Source organism: Parasteatoda tepidariorum, chromosome 1 (assembly GCF_043381705.1).
Source record: "Parasteatoda tepidariorum isolate YZ-2023 chromosome 1, CAS_Ptep_4.0, whole genome shotgun sequence".
Taxonomy (NCBI): Eukaryota; Metazoa; Arthropoda; class Arachnida; order Araneae; family Theridiidae; genus Parasteatoda; species Parasteatoda tepidariorum.
The window spans coordinates 45,029,228-45,046,457 of record NC_092204.1 but is presented as its reverse complement, the minus strand read 5'-3'; the positions used below and the strand labels follow the sequence as shown (position 1 = coordinate 45,046,457).

At 29.5% G+C, this 17,230-nt stretch overlaps 1 protein-coding gene across 2 annotated transcripts in view; it reads right to left on the bottom strand.

Moving 5' to 3' along the window:
- Positions 1–3,694: 3,694 nt before the first annotated feature.
- The window catches only part of LOC107446084 (cordon-bleu protein-like 1), a 159,259-nt gene continuing 145,723 nt past the window's right edge, over positions 3,695–17,230 (bottom strand). For both annotated transcript variants that reach the window (XM_016060633.3, XM_016060632.4), the window contains exons 8-9: positions 13,940–15,507; positions 3,695–4,175 (exon numbers count right to left, since the gene is read on the bottom strand). In XM_016060633.3, the coding sequence (XP_015916119.2) occupies positions 4,161–4,175; positions 13,940–15,507 (1,583 nt within the window). In that variant the 3' untranslated portion in view covers positions 3,695–4,160. The remainder of the gene's footprint in view (positions 4,176–13,939; positions 15,508–17,230) is intronic.

The window sequence follows — 17,230 nt, the reverse complement described above, 5'->3', positions numbered from 1 at the left end:
ATAGCAAATTTTACTTTTTAGATGCATGGAATGGTATAAAACAAGTAAGTAGAGGAATAAATCGGAATCTTCTTCCCAAAACAAAGTGTGAGTAAAGTCCATATCTATTGACAGATACTGCTTTGTTGTTTTTTTCTGCTTTCTGTTGTAAAGGTTGTTAAAATGGTAAATGGAAGGTTTACCATTTTAACGATGACTTTCACCCACTCTTAACTTCATAGAAAGCATTTTCTATTGTTCAAAAATTCATAAAGCCTTTATTCTTTGAACCGATTGCTTTTGTTTAGATATAATACATTTCTTCCGAGTGCTTTCAATGGATTTGAGAATTGCATTTTGAACTTTTTTTTTGAAAAATCTAGTTTATTTTGTTTTGGAAGTAGAAGATAAGAATGTATAAAAGACTTGACTTGGAGATGGAGTTTCTTTTTTTTTATAGTTTTAATACTATTGCTTTGATGAATTCTTGTACAAATAAATTTCTCATTTTTGTCAATATAGCAACGATTGATCTGTGTTTCGTCATTTCTGACAACAATTATTTTGTCCTTTTTGATGAAATGCGAATTCTCAAATATTTGACGAAACTGCTGCTTTACTCGTGTATCTCCTTACACTAATTTTTTTGTTTTCTTTTGAATCTGAGTTGTATTTCGTACGTTGCAAAAAGGAATTTCTCGAAATTGAGCGAAAATACGTTATAATAGCTCCAGAATAAACATAACCAAATTTGAAAATTACATGCTTTTATTAATGAGTAAAATGTCATGCCTAAAACAGCATATATTCCTTTTTTAAACTATACATTTTGCTCAAAAATGAGGACATGCTGTTTCGAATATGTCATTATACTCAATATAGAGTACATGGGGTTAGAACTTGATTTATCATAAGGCGTGAGAGTCCCGCGTCTAGGGTTCCTACATGTCTAGGGGCCTCCTAAACATTACAAATATTTTTGTTTTGTGTGCCGATTATCGAAGAATTGTCGATTAAAGTTAACAAAAACTGATAATAAATGTAGGTACAAATTTACAAATATTATAATTTATTACCTTTGTTATTAAAATTTTAAAAGCATTTTGTAAATTAGCAACACGTGAATTCGAAACCCTATGGGGCCTACAATATTTTTGTTTCTAGGGCCTTAGGATTTCTAAATCTAGTCCTGCATGAGGATTTTAAATTCGACTATGTTTCGGAGCTATTTTGACACATTTGTTCTGCTCAGTTTTGAAAGACCCTTTTTTACAGTGTATGCTTAAGTATGATGGGTGATATAGGATTTAATGCATTTGATGGCCAAGCATGTTTCCCGGCTTAGAATCCTGAGGATGACTCAGAATTCAGTCCAACTGCTTTTATTTTATGCTGTTTTCCCTTGTTCATAGTGTTAATCGTTAAATCCCCTTAAATCTAATGCTTTTGACGAAGTTCAAACAAGTAAAGATAATAACCTCTTTATTTGATGAAATGTTTACTTGACGCACTGCCCAAGAAATGATTTTGCTGAAAACGTCGAAAATATTCAGAATTTTGGTGTATGCATTTTTCGCTTTTTACAATATTAGGAGGTTTTATTTGCTCCTTTTACCAACGTGATTGTTTCTCCTTCATCGTTGTTTTTTTTCCTTAAGAGTAAACTTTTTTTTTTTTTATAAAAGCAAATATCCTTTCTAATATACAATATATAACTACTACAAATATGTATTTTAAGGAAACATTGAGCAGGAATTTCTCACCACAAGAAAATAAAACATGTTTTTAATTTGACAACATTATTTGTGTGCACTTTTAACTGTTCAAAACTGCTTGACTGTTCAAGTTTTGGTTTAAAGATTAAAAAATTTGAGGAACCGGTGTGGAGAACTTTAGAAAGTTTAAGTATATAAACGCAGAACATTAAAAATGTTAAGAACTAAATTCCTTTACTGTTTTTACTAAATAAAATTTGAGTTTGATTGTAAAACAAATCAAACACGTTTTGTGAGAGAGGCGTTTTTGTCCGCATTTCAAGTTATAAATAATATTAATAAATCAAAATTCAACTTAATTTACATGTTCTGGTTGACTCCTTTTAGCATATTTCAATCATCGAAGTTATTTATGACTCAATTTAATTAGCATGTTCCGGTTTATTCCTTTCAGCATATTTTAAATATGGATGCTATTTATGACTCAGCTTAATTTGCATGTTCTGGTTCATTTCTTTCAGCATATTTTAAATGTTGAAGCTATTTATGACTCAATTTAATTTGCATGTCCTAGTTTATTCTTTTCAGCATATTTTAAAGACGGAAGTTATTTATGATACAACTTAATTTGCATGTTCTGGTTTATTCCTTTCAGCATATTTTAAATGTGGATGCTATTCATGATTCACTTTCGTTTACATGCCTGGTTCATTTCTTTCAGCATATTTTAAATGCTGAAGCTATTTATGATTCAATTTAATTTACATGTTCTAGTTTATTCTTTTCAGCATATTTTAAAGACGGAAGTTATTTATGATACAACTTAATTTACATGTTCTGGTTTATTCCTTTCAGCATATTTTAAATGTGGATGCTATTCATGATTCACTTTCGTTTACATGCCTGGTTCATTTCTTTCAGCATATTTTAAATGCTGAAGCTATTTATGATTCAATTTAATTTACATGTTCTAGTTTATTCTTTTCAGCATATTTTAAAGACGGAAGTTATTTATGATACAACTTAATTTACATGTTCTGGTTTATTCCTTTCAGCATATTTTAAATGTGGATGCTATTCATGATTCACTTTCGTTTACATGCCTGGTTCATTTCTTTCAGCATATTTTAAATGCTGAAGCTATTTATGATTCAATTTAATTTACATGTTCTAGTTTATTCTTTTCAGCATATTTTAAAGACGGAAGTTATTTATGATACAACTTAATTTACATGTTCTGGTTTATTCCTTTCAGCATATTTTAAATGTGGATGCTATTCATGATTCACTTTCGTTTACATGCCTGGTTCATTTCTTTCAGCATATTTTAAATGCTGAAGCTATTTATGATTCAATTTAATTTACATGTTCTAGTTTATTCTTTTCAGCATATTTTAAAGACGGAAGTTATTTATGATACAACTTAATTTACATGTTCTGGTTTATTCCTTTCAGCATATTTTAAATGTGGATGCTATTCATGATTCACTTTCGTTTACATGCCTGGTTCATTTCTTTCAGCATATTTTAAATGCTGAAGCTATTTATGATTCAATTTAATTTACATGTTCTAGTTTATTCTTTTCAGCATATTTTAAAGAAGGAAGTTATTTGTGATTCAACTTAATTTGCATGTTCTGGTTTACTCCTTTTAACATATTTTAAATGGGGAAGCTGTTTATAATTCAATTTAAAATGCATCTTTTGATTTATTCTTTTCAGCACTTTTTCAAAACACTTGCAGATATTTTAAATATGGATGCCATTTATGATTCAATTTCATTTACATAAAATCACATTAACATGGTATTATGATTCAATTTAATTAGCATGTTCTGGTTTACTCCTCTCAGCATATTTTTAATGAGGGAACTGTTTATGATTTAGCTTAATTTACAAGTTTTAGTTTAGCATAGTTTAAATGCAGATGTTATTATTATGATTTAATGTAATGCAAAGAAGATTAAAAGTTCAGACACAGGAATAACAAGAAACAGTAATTTCATTGATAAAATTGTTTATTAAATGCTCAATTAAGAAACAATTGAATAGAAAATTACATATACAAAGAATACAAACGCTTATTCTTAGACGACATAAAATAGGTGAATACATGCCTTAAATTTTGCTTTTATATGAATTAGCATCTATGCGTAATATCATTGATAGCCCTTCATATAATGCAAAATTTAACACAGTTGTCCCATTTAAATTCTGTATACTGCCAAGAAGTTCATTTTATTTTAATTAAATAGTTTTTATGATACATTGTTTTCCGACTGAACACCACACCAAAGACCAGTTTTTCAAGGAAGTACCCCGATGTCTGTTACCAGATGAGCACCATAGAAATGGATAATATGTACATATTTTCCTGCCGATTATATAACATATTTGCAGCGCTTCTCTTCCACGTAGTAACGACCAAAATAGAGTTCACAGAACGGGTTTTCTATTGTTTATATATCAATACAATGAAATCTGGAAAAAGAGAAGAAAATAAAAGAAATTAATATACAGATAAGATAAAACATATTATAAAAACTATTAGTTTTACTTGTCTTCGGCGTAATGTTCGCTCACACCTCTCAAAAGCAAACAAATACATTACATCGAAAAATGCTTTCATAGCATATTGGATTTTAATTTACGTTAATCAGTATCCTCCATGTTCCCATAGCAAATCAAAACCTCGGGGGGTACTGGATTGGAGATCGATCGTTCTCTGATTCAGGTCAAAATTACGATCTGTGGATGAATGAATGGGTCAGCCCTATAAAACGGGTGCAATTTATGGTGTGGCAGAAGTCGAATTCTTGGCCATAGATGGCGCCACTGAAAAACAAAAAACGCACACTCTGCCTTCAATTTGCTCGGTTTCACCAAGCAGGCTTGCCCGTGTGGCAAGTAGCATTAGAAACAACAACAAAAACAACAACAGTATCCCAAGAAAGCATTTTATGCTGTGGTTGCAGGTTCGAATCTTGTTTTAAATCTTTGTTTATAAATTAAATTAGAATTTTTTTTTCTGATCGGGATTGAAAATTGTTCGAGTAAATTGTATTCCATATATTTACTTCTCTCAGTCATAAGCCATGCGTAAAAGTCAAAATAATGAACTAAAATGACCCATTTAATCAAATTATTACTTTCAAATGAAATATTATACTGAAATTCTCTATGGTACAACTATACCTAGAACGTTGTCGTGATTGCTAAAACGTGCATGTTTCTTGCAACAAACAAATTACTGTATATAAAGTTAAAATGTGCCAAGAGTTTGACGATAAATGATACTTTTAAGTATATGATATCAAATTCTGTATTATGTAATAATACTAAAACATTATTGTACTCGCTAAAACATACACGGTTTTTACAACGAATATAAATGCACAAAGTTAAAATTTGATAAGATTTTCATAGCAATCGACCCTTATAAAGTATTTCATATTCTTTATTGTCACGTTAGTTTTAAGTGGGCCAAGACCTTCTTTATAAACTACTTAGTTTAATCATTATACTGATATTTTTAACTGTATCCATCTTTTACAGTGATAACTATTATAAGCTTTACGCAAAACTATTAGTATTCGGCGATATCATTATTATTACAAAACAAGTAAAACTTAACATTGGGCTTGATTTTTCGTTTAAAACCGAGATTCGTATTTGGCATAAAATCATGATTGTTTAGTTTCATAAGTAATTTTTGAAATTAACTTTTAAAATTAATTTTTGTAATCATCGACCATCTACCATCAAAAACTCAAGTTTAACCTTAAATATTAATTTTTTGTTGCACTATTTACTGAGTCAGCTGAATAGCACAAATTAAGTATTATTTTGTTAGGTCTTGTACTTTTTTGCAGAAACTTTCTTTTGGTTGAATAAATCTTTCATTTTTTTAAAATTTCTTAATTCTCATTTAAAAGGTTTTATTTTATTTTATAACCAGCGTTGAACAGCCGATCCAGAGTTTACGACTGTCAATACTTAACTCCGTGGCCTTTGTTATTTTGAACAAAACCCAGAAGACAAGGGAACTCTTGGATCAAGTATTGGGCCAGACTAGTCTTTGTGGAGGATATAGTGTCAAGGGAATTCTAATTCGTGATTTGTCTACCACTGAGGATATTTTATGTCAGTACTGTGGTCGATGTCATTCGAGAGCAGAATTCGTATCAACCAGCCACTGTTGGGATTCGAACCTGGGTCACCTCATTGGGAGGCGAAAACTGGATCCTCTGAGCCACCGAGGCTCTAATCAAGATGAGTTTTTAAAAAAATAAATCTTTTAATAATTGTAGATACATTTGAATTGCAGGTGCCAGTTCGTCACTGAATTTAGCAAACCTAAAAAAATCACCCGAAATTAATGAGGAGTTAATTAATCTTAATTTTATGTATAGAAACATAAAGTTAAATGTAATATTTTCAAGACATTATATATAATTGAGGCTCTAGTGTAGAATCGAGGGTTCCTTGATTTGGCGATAATTTTCGTTCAGTTTTGCTGAAATTCCATTTCTGGCTACTATGTTATACTTAGCGATCTTTGCTTTCAATGATGCCACTCTCGGGTTACCATAACTTAGTTTTGTTTACCTTTATGTGATTGGTTCCTGGTTTATTTACATAGATATTCGTTTACTTGCAAAAATCTCCAAAAATTAACATTATTAACACTTCAATAAAAAAAAAAAACTATCAAATTCTTGTTTAATATAAAGTATATGAAACAGTTTCTGAACATATTCACGCTATTATAATTTTTTTTTCTGTTTAGGTTATTTATTCTTTTTTAAATAGATAAACGGAAGATTAATTTAAGTGTTTGGGTCAATAAAGATTTTTTAAAGCCTCTATTTTTTAAGGGTGTCATTTTATGTAAAATTTTTGTTTGGGACTGCTTCAAGTCTGTTTTTTTCAAGTCTTTCAAGTCTGTTGTTTCAAGTCTTCACACGTTTTCAGTATTTTTCCAAAGTAACTTTGAAATCCTGCCGACCAGGTGGCCGAGTTGTTAGTTCGTGCCTGACTACGGAACCGATGGTTCGAATCCCGCCCAAGGCATGGATGTTTCTTTCTCACACTCTCTCTGTGTTCTATGCCCTTTCTTCTGAGTGAATGTGTGAATGTAACCCGCCCTATAAACGGGTTTGTGGTTGTATGACGTGGGCGACGCTACTCCACAACCGGGGCTTAGCCATGGGTGCTCACTGGGTAACGATAAGAGAGTAGCAATTCTGGCATTTCTGAGGCCAATGGGAAATAGACCCTAGTGCACGCAATTAACCAAAAAAAAAAAAAAAACTTCGAAATCCTTGTATGTTTTCACCTAAAATTCTCACAAAAAGTTTTCCTGAAAATGTGGCTTATGATTATATTATCATAAACTGGGTACTTAATTAATGTATGAGTGTTAAATGAAAGAAGACTGAGACAAATAAAAATAACATTATGACATTAAAAAAAAGTAACTTAATATTTACATAATAGAATACTATTCCAGACAATTTAAAAAAATTTTGAGCCGGAAAATTTTTATAATTATGAGAAGGAAGCAAAAATAAAATAAAAATTCGTGAGATCTACTCTTAACTATCAGAAAAAACCTCATTAGCTTAGTTTAGAAATAATGTATTGTCTTTGAAGGTCAATGTCTTTCGAATTCGAAACACTTTTTTCCAGATTTCTTCCGTCGAAAAAGTTACTGTACGTTTTTTTATGTTAAACACATCACCCATGAAAACACAATGGTTTAAAAATGTCCTAAACCATCAAAGAAATCAAGTGAATGCTGTCTTGAAAGCGAGGCGATGCGTAAAAAAACGTAATGGAGTTAGCAATCGTAAGCAAAACTATTTATTGAAGCATTTTGTTGTCAATTGTATACAAAGTCTGCAACTCACGCGATAAAAAGTAAATTTCTCTTTTCATGTTTTCACCTTTTTTTCTTCACAAAAATGTTATCTTTTGTTAAAACTTCAACACAGCACAAAAATGTGTTGTGTTGAAGTTTTAGACCATAGGATCCAAAAGGACCAAAAGGACCTAGTGTTCCACGGAGCACGTGCTCCGTGGAACACTAGGGTTTCGTGAAAAGGTCAAAAGGGTTTGTTAGTTAGGACCTTTTTTTCAACCAATGATTTTTGAAACCTGTGTTATATTTTCATTCAACAATTATTTGATTGTTTATTTAATAATTTGGTTATTATTTTGAAACTATTTCAGTGAAATTCCAATAAAAGGGATGTAGCAAATTTTAATATTTAAAAATATACTTTTTTTATTCAAAAATTTGTTCCATTTATATTTTTTACAAATATTTTTTTTTCCAATTGGAAAAATTACTAAAAGGATATGCATTTACAAATCATTGTATCCGAAATTATCATCGAGCTTTAAAATTCAAAATGAAATAACCTCATTCCAGAATTATTAATTATTTTTATTTGACATCGTTTCTCAAATTTTATAATAGTTCTTTTTTAAAACCCATAATTCAGCAATTTTATTCTGTCTGATTTCCTGTCTGCACCAAAATCTAATAAACTAAAAGTTGTTGCGAATTCAACAGCTAACATAAAACCTAATTTTAAGATTTATTAATGAAACAATGAACACATTTCATTCTTCATATTTTGTATTTCTAAATTTAATTATAGGTTTCCTTTTTCTTTTGCTTAGCATAATCAAATTTGCTAATTTACTTTTTTTTAAATAGTCAGAGTTTAGCCAAAAGAAGTTCGATCGTTTAGGGATCCGTAGCTGAAAGAAATTAGGAATCGCTGTTTTAGACTGTTGCATATATTGGGAATTAAATGTATACAGTTTGAGATTGTTTCTGATTAGGACAAAATATTGGATGTATCCTAGAATGGCCTAACCGGTGGCGATATTTTTAAATTTCGCCAAGCAAGCAAGTTTTTGAAATCTCGCCAAACTAGGTTTCCGGAAGATATTTTGGGGAGATTATTTTAAACGTCCAATCATACCATCAAAATTCTTAAACCTGATTGGTTATTTGATATGTATACCTACGCGAAAGTTGGATTTCCTTAGTAAAGAGGTAAAAGGGTTTATTTTTTCGTCATTTATGCTTCTGAGTAAAGTTAAGTTAGGTAAGCTTCATCAGAGTAAAGGTAAGTTATTTTTTATTCTATTAAAAATATTTTAATATATTTGTAATAATTTAAATTTTTTTTTTAATAATCGAAAAGCAACGTTGATCCCAGTAATAATCGCCAACTTGGCAAGATTTCAAAAAATCGCCAAGAGGTGCCCTATTCCAGGATTTTACCAAACGATTTAAGCAGACAATGAGTAATAAATGATTGTCCCAAAGCCATATGTAAGTTTGGTGCTTTTCATTATCGTTTATTCGTTTTTTCAACTCTAAATCATTTTATTCTACACATTTTAAGCTCATCTAAACTATGTTCATCTTAAGAAAATGCATAATTTCACGATTTTAACATTATAATTATCTTTCATATTTAATACAAAGGTTAATAAACAGTTAATAATAAATAATTAAAAAAAGCAGTAAAACAAATAATTTTTAAAATTTAGTTATTATTAAATAAGGGGTGATATACTTGCAACTTCATCATAGTTGCTTTCAGATGCCATTCCTTTTTACTTCTTTTTAATTATTATTCTTAAGTGCATAAATTTAATAATTTAAATTAATCAATCTGGTTTGACACAAGTGTGTTATTATATTGTGTTGTTAGTGTGCCAGTTTGGGAGAAACATGCGTCCTAAGTATTATTTAATATCTCTTGTAATTCATTTGCAAAATGCACATTCTTTTAAAATTATTATACTTGTATGGTAAACACATTTTTGGTTAAAAAAAAAAAAAAAAAAAAAAAAAAAAAAAAAAAAAAAAAAAGATACTTCTATAACTCTGGAAATGAACCCAAAATATGCGGTATGTAATCCATTCATTTGATAATTTTTCTGTTCAGATAGTAACGGTTTACCAGAAACTCTGGTTTTCAAAAATACAGTTTTTATTACCACACATTTAGTAAAAATACAAAACTGAAAAGTGAATTTAGCCGAATAAATGGTTCTTATACCATGCTTTAAGGTGTTATAAAATTATATCTAATGGTTAATTTTACCAAAAGTCATTACCAAAGCCATTAATTTTACCAAACGTCATTATCAAAGCCATTAATTTTACCAAAACTCATTACCAAAGCCATTAATTTCACCAAAAGTCATTATCTTCGATAAAAATTACCATGCTTTTGTGTTCTCATAGAGTCAGAAACACGATAAATTATATCATATTCTGGTAGTTTTGAGCATACTTTTTTTTTTGAAGTTACTTTTTGTTAATGTTTAACATTTTATCATAGAAATGACAGGATGTGTTATCAAAATTTTATTTAATTAGGCTGATATACAGGGTTATTCCTAATTCCCTCCGGGGTTTCGAAGCGTTATAGTAAAAAAACGTAGACGAATATGGCAAAAAAGAACGTATGAAATTATTCCGAAAGTATTCAAGTTTTAATTTAAGCAGTTGCCGGTAGATGTCAGTAACATGTACCACTGAAGCCAGTTGTAGTAAAGAAAAATGGCGTTTACAGGCGGAGGGAATTATGAATAACCCTGTATTATACTAATTGTTAAATAAATACCATTTTATTGGTAAACATATACATTTAAAGGAAAAAAAATTGAAATTAAATCAAGGAGATAGAGAGGGAGAGAGAGAGAGAGTAATTAAAACTCTCGGTTCAACATATTTTGTGTCTAGAGAAACGCGTTTTCAAAATACCACTTTGTTAGTCTAATGAGCATTTTAATAATGAATATTTTTTGGAATAAATTTTCACCTCCTTAATAGCCTTCACCTATTAAGAAAATAACCTTTATAAGTAAAAATAAATTGCATTGTGAAGAAAGCCACAAAAGACCGAAGTTATTTTAAATAACAAAACAACAGTCGTTAAGTTCAAATTGTGTATTTAATCTAGAGCTAAATAATTAATCGAAGCTGAAATCAAGGATATCGTTTACGCTTTATTACTAAATAATTTATTGCTAATGCAAATCGGGAACAATCGTCATTGTTGGGACAATAAGTTAATTATTACTTAATAAATAGAACTGCGTGTTTTTTAAGATTCAATTATAAATAAACTTGATCTATTTTATATCTCAATATTAGAAAAGCTATTTTAAATTAAAATAATCTTAGACAATATAATTATTGGTATCAAGGAAAAATTATATTATTTTTAAATTAATATATCATTTGAAGCATACAAAGATAAAGTATTGAAAGTAAAATTTTGAATTTAAGTTTATTGCAAAATTTATAACAACTTTTGGGAGTCTTTAAGCACAAAAACGGCTGACTGACATTAACATGAAATGAAAGAGACACATTTTGAATTTTTTTTGTTAGAATTAAAAGAAAACCTTTTTAAATAATGCTAAAAATTGTTCATTACACAATATAACTATTAAAGGATGTCCCAAAATTCACGTAATATTTGAATTATTGAGAAAGTTAATTAATTCAGTAGTGGCAACTGAAATAAAGAGAACAGTTTGACATCTGATAGTTTAGGTTTCGTAAAAATATAGCACTAAACGAATGAATAATGCGTTATTATTGTTGAATAATATTTCAAAAATCCAATTAATGCATGAAACATTTTTGGTCGAGTACTTTCACTATCAGAATGGGCACCCTATATAATTTGGTTTAATACCATTTAATCTTCTATGGAAGTTAAAAAAGGTCTATGGCAGTTAAAGGTCTATGTCGACAAGTTCACAACCATCATTGTAGGAAGAAATTCAACCGAGCATTGTAGGAAGAAATTCAACGTTGCATCATCGAAATTCTGTCACCTTCATGCAAAATCGTTATTAAAACTTTCGTCAAAAGAGAGCGCATGCGTCAGAAAACCATGATGGTCACATGCTCGATGTGTTATTCCGTGCATAACCCTATTCTTAGCAATTAATAATTGATAATAAAAATTACAATTGAAAATTAAACTAGATTTTCTATTTAATTCAAATCTTGCGTAAATTTTGGGACACTATTATACACTGAGAAAGGAAGTAGGGTCAAAACTACCGGAATAAGTTAAAATTTACAGTGTTTCTGGCTCTATATTAACACCAAGAAAGCTCGGTAATTTTAACCAAAGCGGTTTGGTAATGATTTTTGTAAAATGAATGAAATTTGGCTTTATAATATATGATAAAATTTGGTAAATGTGCTAAAATTTGTTAATTTTATCATGATACCTTGGAGAATGGCATAAAAACCATTTATTAGGTTAAATTTACTTTTCAGTTTCATATTTTTTACTGAATGCGTGGTAATAAGAAATATAATTTTGAAAGCCAGAGTTTCCGGTAAACCGTTACCATATGAACGGAAAAATTTTCCAAATGAATGGATTTAGTACCGCATATTTTGGTTTTATTAACCAGAATTTTTTTCTAAGTGTAAATGCATAAATTAAAATAATTAAATAAAATAAATAATTTACTAACATTAGAAGAAAAGTGACTTTCGTCTTGATTTTGTAAAGGGTAAATAAATAAATAATGATAAATAAATTATTTTTTACTCAACGTTAAAGATGTTACGTAACAATTAGAAATTTTTTTTTATTGAGAGACGCTGTTTGCATTGCACCCTTAACTGAGAAAGAAAATATAATTATTTTACAAAATAGTTGAGACGTAAATTAAATTTAACATTTTATTTCCTTTTGAAATCTATGCATCACACCATCTATGCATTTGAAATCTCACCAGGTTTATAAACATTATTAAGACATTTTCCTATGAAAATATGGACAATTTTTAAGTTTTGATTTGCCTATGTTGATGTGGTTAACTCTGTTTTTTTTGCATATAATTGATTTAATTATTTTTTTTATGATTGGCAAAGTTTACTAGATTAACTTTAAGTTACGTTTTTCTTAAAGGTTAATCATTAGCGTTTAAAATTCAGATCGTTTATTCCTGTATCCTAAAACTTTAAAATATTTCTAAAAATTCATTTTCATTGAAACTTTTTGTGTTTTTTATTTGCTTAAAATAAATGAAGGACTTAGCATCATATTTTTTGACATAGAAAATGAAATAAGCGAATAATAAATAAGTTTTAATCAACTTTTTTTATGTCCATCAGGAGTCTTGTGGTAGCAAATCTAGAAACAAAACTTTAGAATAATTTTAAAATAAATTCTGCGAAAGATGTATTATATTTAAAACTTCAAAACATTTTTTTGGAATATTGAATCACATATTATAACGAATATCTCCAGTTTTTTTAGCCAATTTTTTTTTATAAATAAAATAACTGCTTCAGAGATATGCTTACAATAGAGATACTACTAAAATTGGAGATTACAATCACATTCTAAATAACGATTGCAATCATAAAAAAAAAGAAGAGATTTCTTGGTCGAATACTTTTCTTCTTGAAGATTCGTAAATATTCTTTGCCTTAAATTTTTGAATACATACTTATGTACAGATATTTTTACAAAGTTATGCCTTGAAAGTTTTTTTAAAGCACTGAAATATTAAATTACACTTCTTATTGCAATTTTTATCTATAAGCAATAAATTGAAAACACAAGTTTCATTTACATTAAGTTATTTATGTATATTTCTGAAATTAATGTTCCAGCCATTGAAAAATGTAAACGTTGTGATTCACTGAGAAATTAAGTGAAATTAAACAGGTACAGAAATTAAGTTAGTTGCAGTTTGTTTAGGTTTTTTGTTCGAAACAATTACATAAAATTCATATTTACGATTGCTTTCCTCATTTTAATACATTATCTTTTATGGTAATACTTAAAGAATACTGAATAAATATTATTGAATGATTTAAAATTAACATATTTAAAGGTTAATTCAAATCAATATAAATAATTTAAACTTGAAGATATGATAAGTTTTGATAAGAATGGAATTTTTTTTTACATTAAACGATACAAAATTTTATTGGAATTATTTCCACAATGAAAATTCTCATTAATATAAGAAAACAAGTTAAGATTGTTTTTATAAACCCATTGCGTTACCCTGAGTTATAAGAAAATTTTTAAGAAAATGTTGCTAAGAACTTCTTAAACATTAAATAATATTACTAAACAATTTGAAATTGTTAAAAAGTGTTCAATATTTTTTTAGTGAGTAAACAATGCACAGTAAAATAATTAGTTGAAACAACTGACCTTTCGGAGAGCAGTCCTGCCGCCCATTTTTCTGATTTCTGCCATTAATTGTTCTCTAGGATCTATTTGAGGCTGGATTTCTTTTTTAATCGCTTTATTCTGATTTATAGAAGATTTATTAGTTTTTAATGACAAAACCTCTTTCGGTTTTTCACTTTCTGATGGTAGAGGAGGTGGAGGAGGAGGTAGGGGGCTAATTGAATGTTCTGTCGCTTTTGCGGATGCAGGCAATCCATTCGATTGGCCATTGTTTTTATTCACACATTTTGCAACAACACTAGATGGACCATTTTTGACGGATACACCATTACTAATTTTCGTATGAGGTTTTGGAAAAGTAGCTAATTTATTAGGATTTTGAGGTCGCCTGACTGTTTTAGCTTCCTCTCTCATCTTATTGTTATAATTATTTTCTAATTTGACATTAGTATCGCTGTTTTTGTAGTCCGAGGTTTTTGAAATAACTTCTTCATCCTTGTGTTCCGCTATGAACTTCAAAGTATCAAATGAAGGAAGGATAGTTGACAGCATTTTGCTGTCATCTGATATGTCCAGTTCACCGTCTTTTCTAATCTCTGGCGGCAATCTTTGGCGACTTTTAGTTGATATCCGCACTTGCGGAGGTTTAAAATAGTTTTTGTTTTTTGAAGATCTAAGCGTACTTGTTCCATTGGTTATGGGAAGAGAATTTAGTTCCAAAGAAGGAATATTAATGGTAGATCTCGGCAATGTGGAGCAAATGTTTTTAGTGGGCTCGTATGACAGAGATCGAGACACTAAAGGTATTGAGGACGGTGCATCATCAGAGAAATCCTCGCCTTCTGGTAAGCTGTGAGATTGACGAAGAGTTCGCGCATATTGCGATACCATGCACTCTTCGCTTAACATAGCTTGATTCTTTAACACTTGCTGCTGCCACACTAAGAACTGTTTCTGAAGCTCGATGTATTCACGCTGAAGTTTCTCTTGCTCAAGCGAAAACTCTTCTTTGTCATCAGCGTGTACATTTGATAAAGATCTTTGAATGTTCGAGTTCTTTTTTGAATGCAAAGTTGGATATTTCGGAGAAACCTCGGCAACACTCAGAAGCGAAGATGATCTTTTCAATGTACTCCCTGCATCAGAAACAGTGGAAGTTGTAGAACATTCTGACGTGCTGTAAACCGGAAAAGTTTCTTTTTCATCACTCCTGAATTCAGTCGGTGGTGGCAGAACAGTTTCTATGCCAATATCATCTTCTTTACTATCTACATTTAAACTTAAAATCGCCGATGATTTTTGCAATGGATACAAACTGTCATCGGAAGCGCTTACTGTTTTATCCGCAACTTGAGGTAGATTACTGTCAGCTGAGTTTTCATTACAAGTGCCATCCTGGGTCACATGGCTTTGGTTCTTCTTAGGTAAGTTGATTCTTTGCTTAATGGACAGAAGAGATGGTTTGACTCTTTGGGGGATGTCCACAGAGTGAAATGCAGCTTGGATACTGGAGGCTATTTCCTGTTGCGTCACATCCTGCTCGATCCTGGCATTGAGGGCAACTAACGCCACCCTGGTCACTAGCTCACCTAAAAGGGAAAAGGGAGATTTAATTCGTCAAAAGTGAAAAGAAAGCAAGACGATTGAAGCGTCTCAAACAAAGGTCACCGTCCCTGTCTTTGTCGACAGGTTTTTATTATCATCCTTTGCTCCAAGACTTCTTTTGTCATGCTTGGTCAACGCCCAAACCTGATTCTTGGTTTCGTTTTTCTACTCTTTATCAAACACATTGAGCGCTAAAATAAGATTTTAACTGCTAATTCATGCGTGATGCTATTGTTTTAGAGAAAACGCAATGGTTTTTGAAAATTGAATATGAGGTAATTTAAATATATTTAATTGGAAAATTACACCTTAGATAATAGATTGCATGGATAGTTTTTTCGCATTGTTGCTGGATATGAAAATTATTAAGAAGATGAAATTGTATATTATGGTGCAATACTTAATTTGAAAAAGAAATATGAAATTCTCACTTAATCTGAAAGAAGAAAGAGATTGAAATATATTACAAATAATGAAATGTGGAATGCTCTAATAATTTTTGCAAGCACTTTTTACTGTCCAATTTCAAGATTGTTAAGAATATTTAAAACGTATTTATTTCGATTTTTTAAATTAATAAAGCTTGTTAAATGTGTTTAATATACATAAAAATGTCATGTAACCGTTGCATAGTTTAATTTTTTAAAGTTTTTTTTGTATGGATTTAAGAGAAATAAAAGATTAGTATCTATGTACACATTCAAACCTAAAGAAACGTAGGGAGTCTCAATAAAAAGTAGTTTTCATATAGCTATTTTGTTGTTGTAAAAAACTAATTCGTTAATTTATCATGACAGTTTTTTTATGCATTAGCATTAATTTTTGAAATGCAAATGAATAACTGCTATTTTAAAATAATATCAAAAAATTATATTTATAAATTTTTTTCAACTAAATATTTTAACAAGATATTAAAGGATTATTTAATTTATCTAGTATATCATTCTCATGAAATCAGAGCTAAGTTATAAGTTCCTTGTTAGATTCATGCACTGAGAAAAAAAGAATGGACACAGCTACTAGACTATGGTTAAGTTTACTGCGTTTAAAAGGAAGTTCTGGTTTTAAAGAAACACTAAAAGACTTGGTTATTTTTACGGAAGCACTTTAGTGATTGTTTTAGTTAAATTAACCGTAAAACATAGTGCTATAATTTGTGATACAATTTAGTAAATGTGGCAAAATTTGGAAAGTTTATTATGATTTCTTAAAGCATGGCAATGAAATCATTTATTTGGTTAAATTTATTTTTTCAGTTTTGCAGATTTTACTAAATGTGTGATAGTCAGAACTAAAATCAGAATTTCCGGGAAACCGTTACCATAGGGACGAAAAAATTACCAAATGAATGGTTTAAATACCCTATATTTCAGTTTTTGTTTCCGGAATGATGATTGTATTTTTCAAACCAGAAATGTCTATACGGTATAGTACAATAATTTTACCAGAATTCTTTCTTCGTGGAATTTTTTTCAAGATAAAAAGCATTCAATATTTTTAAAGCGTAAAAGTAACGATTTTGTTGCTTAATAGTTGAAAAAATAATGAAAAAAATATTACAAGCAGGTTTATGTTTCAAAATTAACTTCAGTTTGCTTTTGAATCTAAAGTTTCTTTAGTAATGTTTAAAAGAATACTTCTTTATTTTATGGTTTGAGCAAATAAAAATATATAAAATTTTAGAATTTGTAAACATTATTAATAATT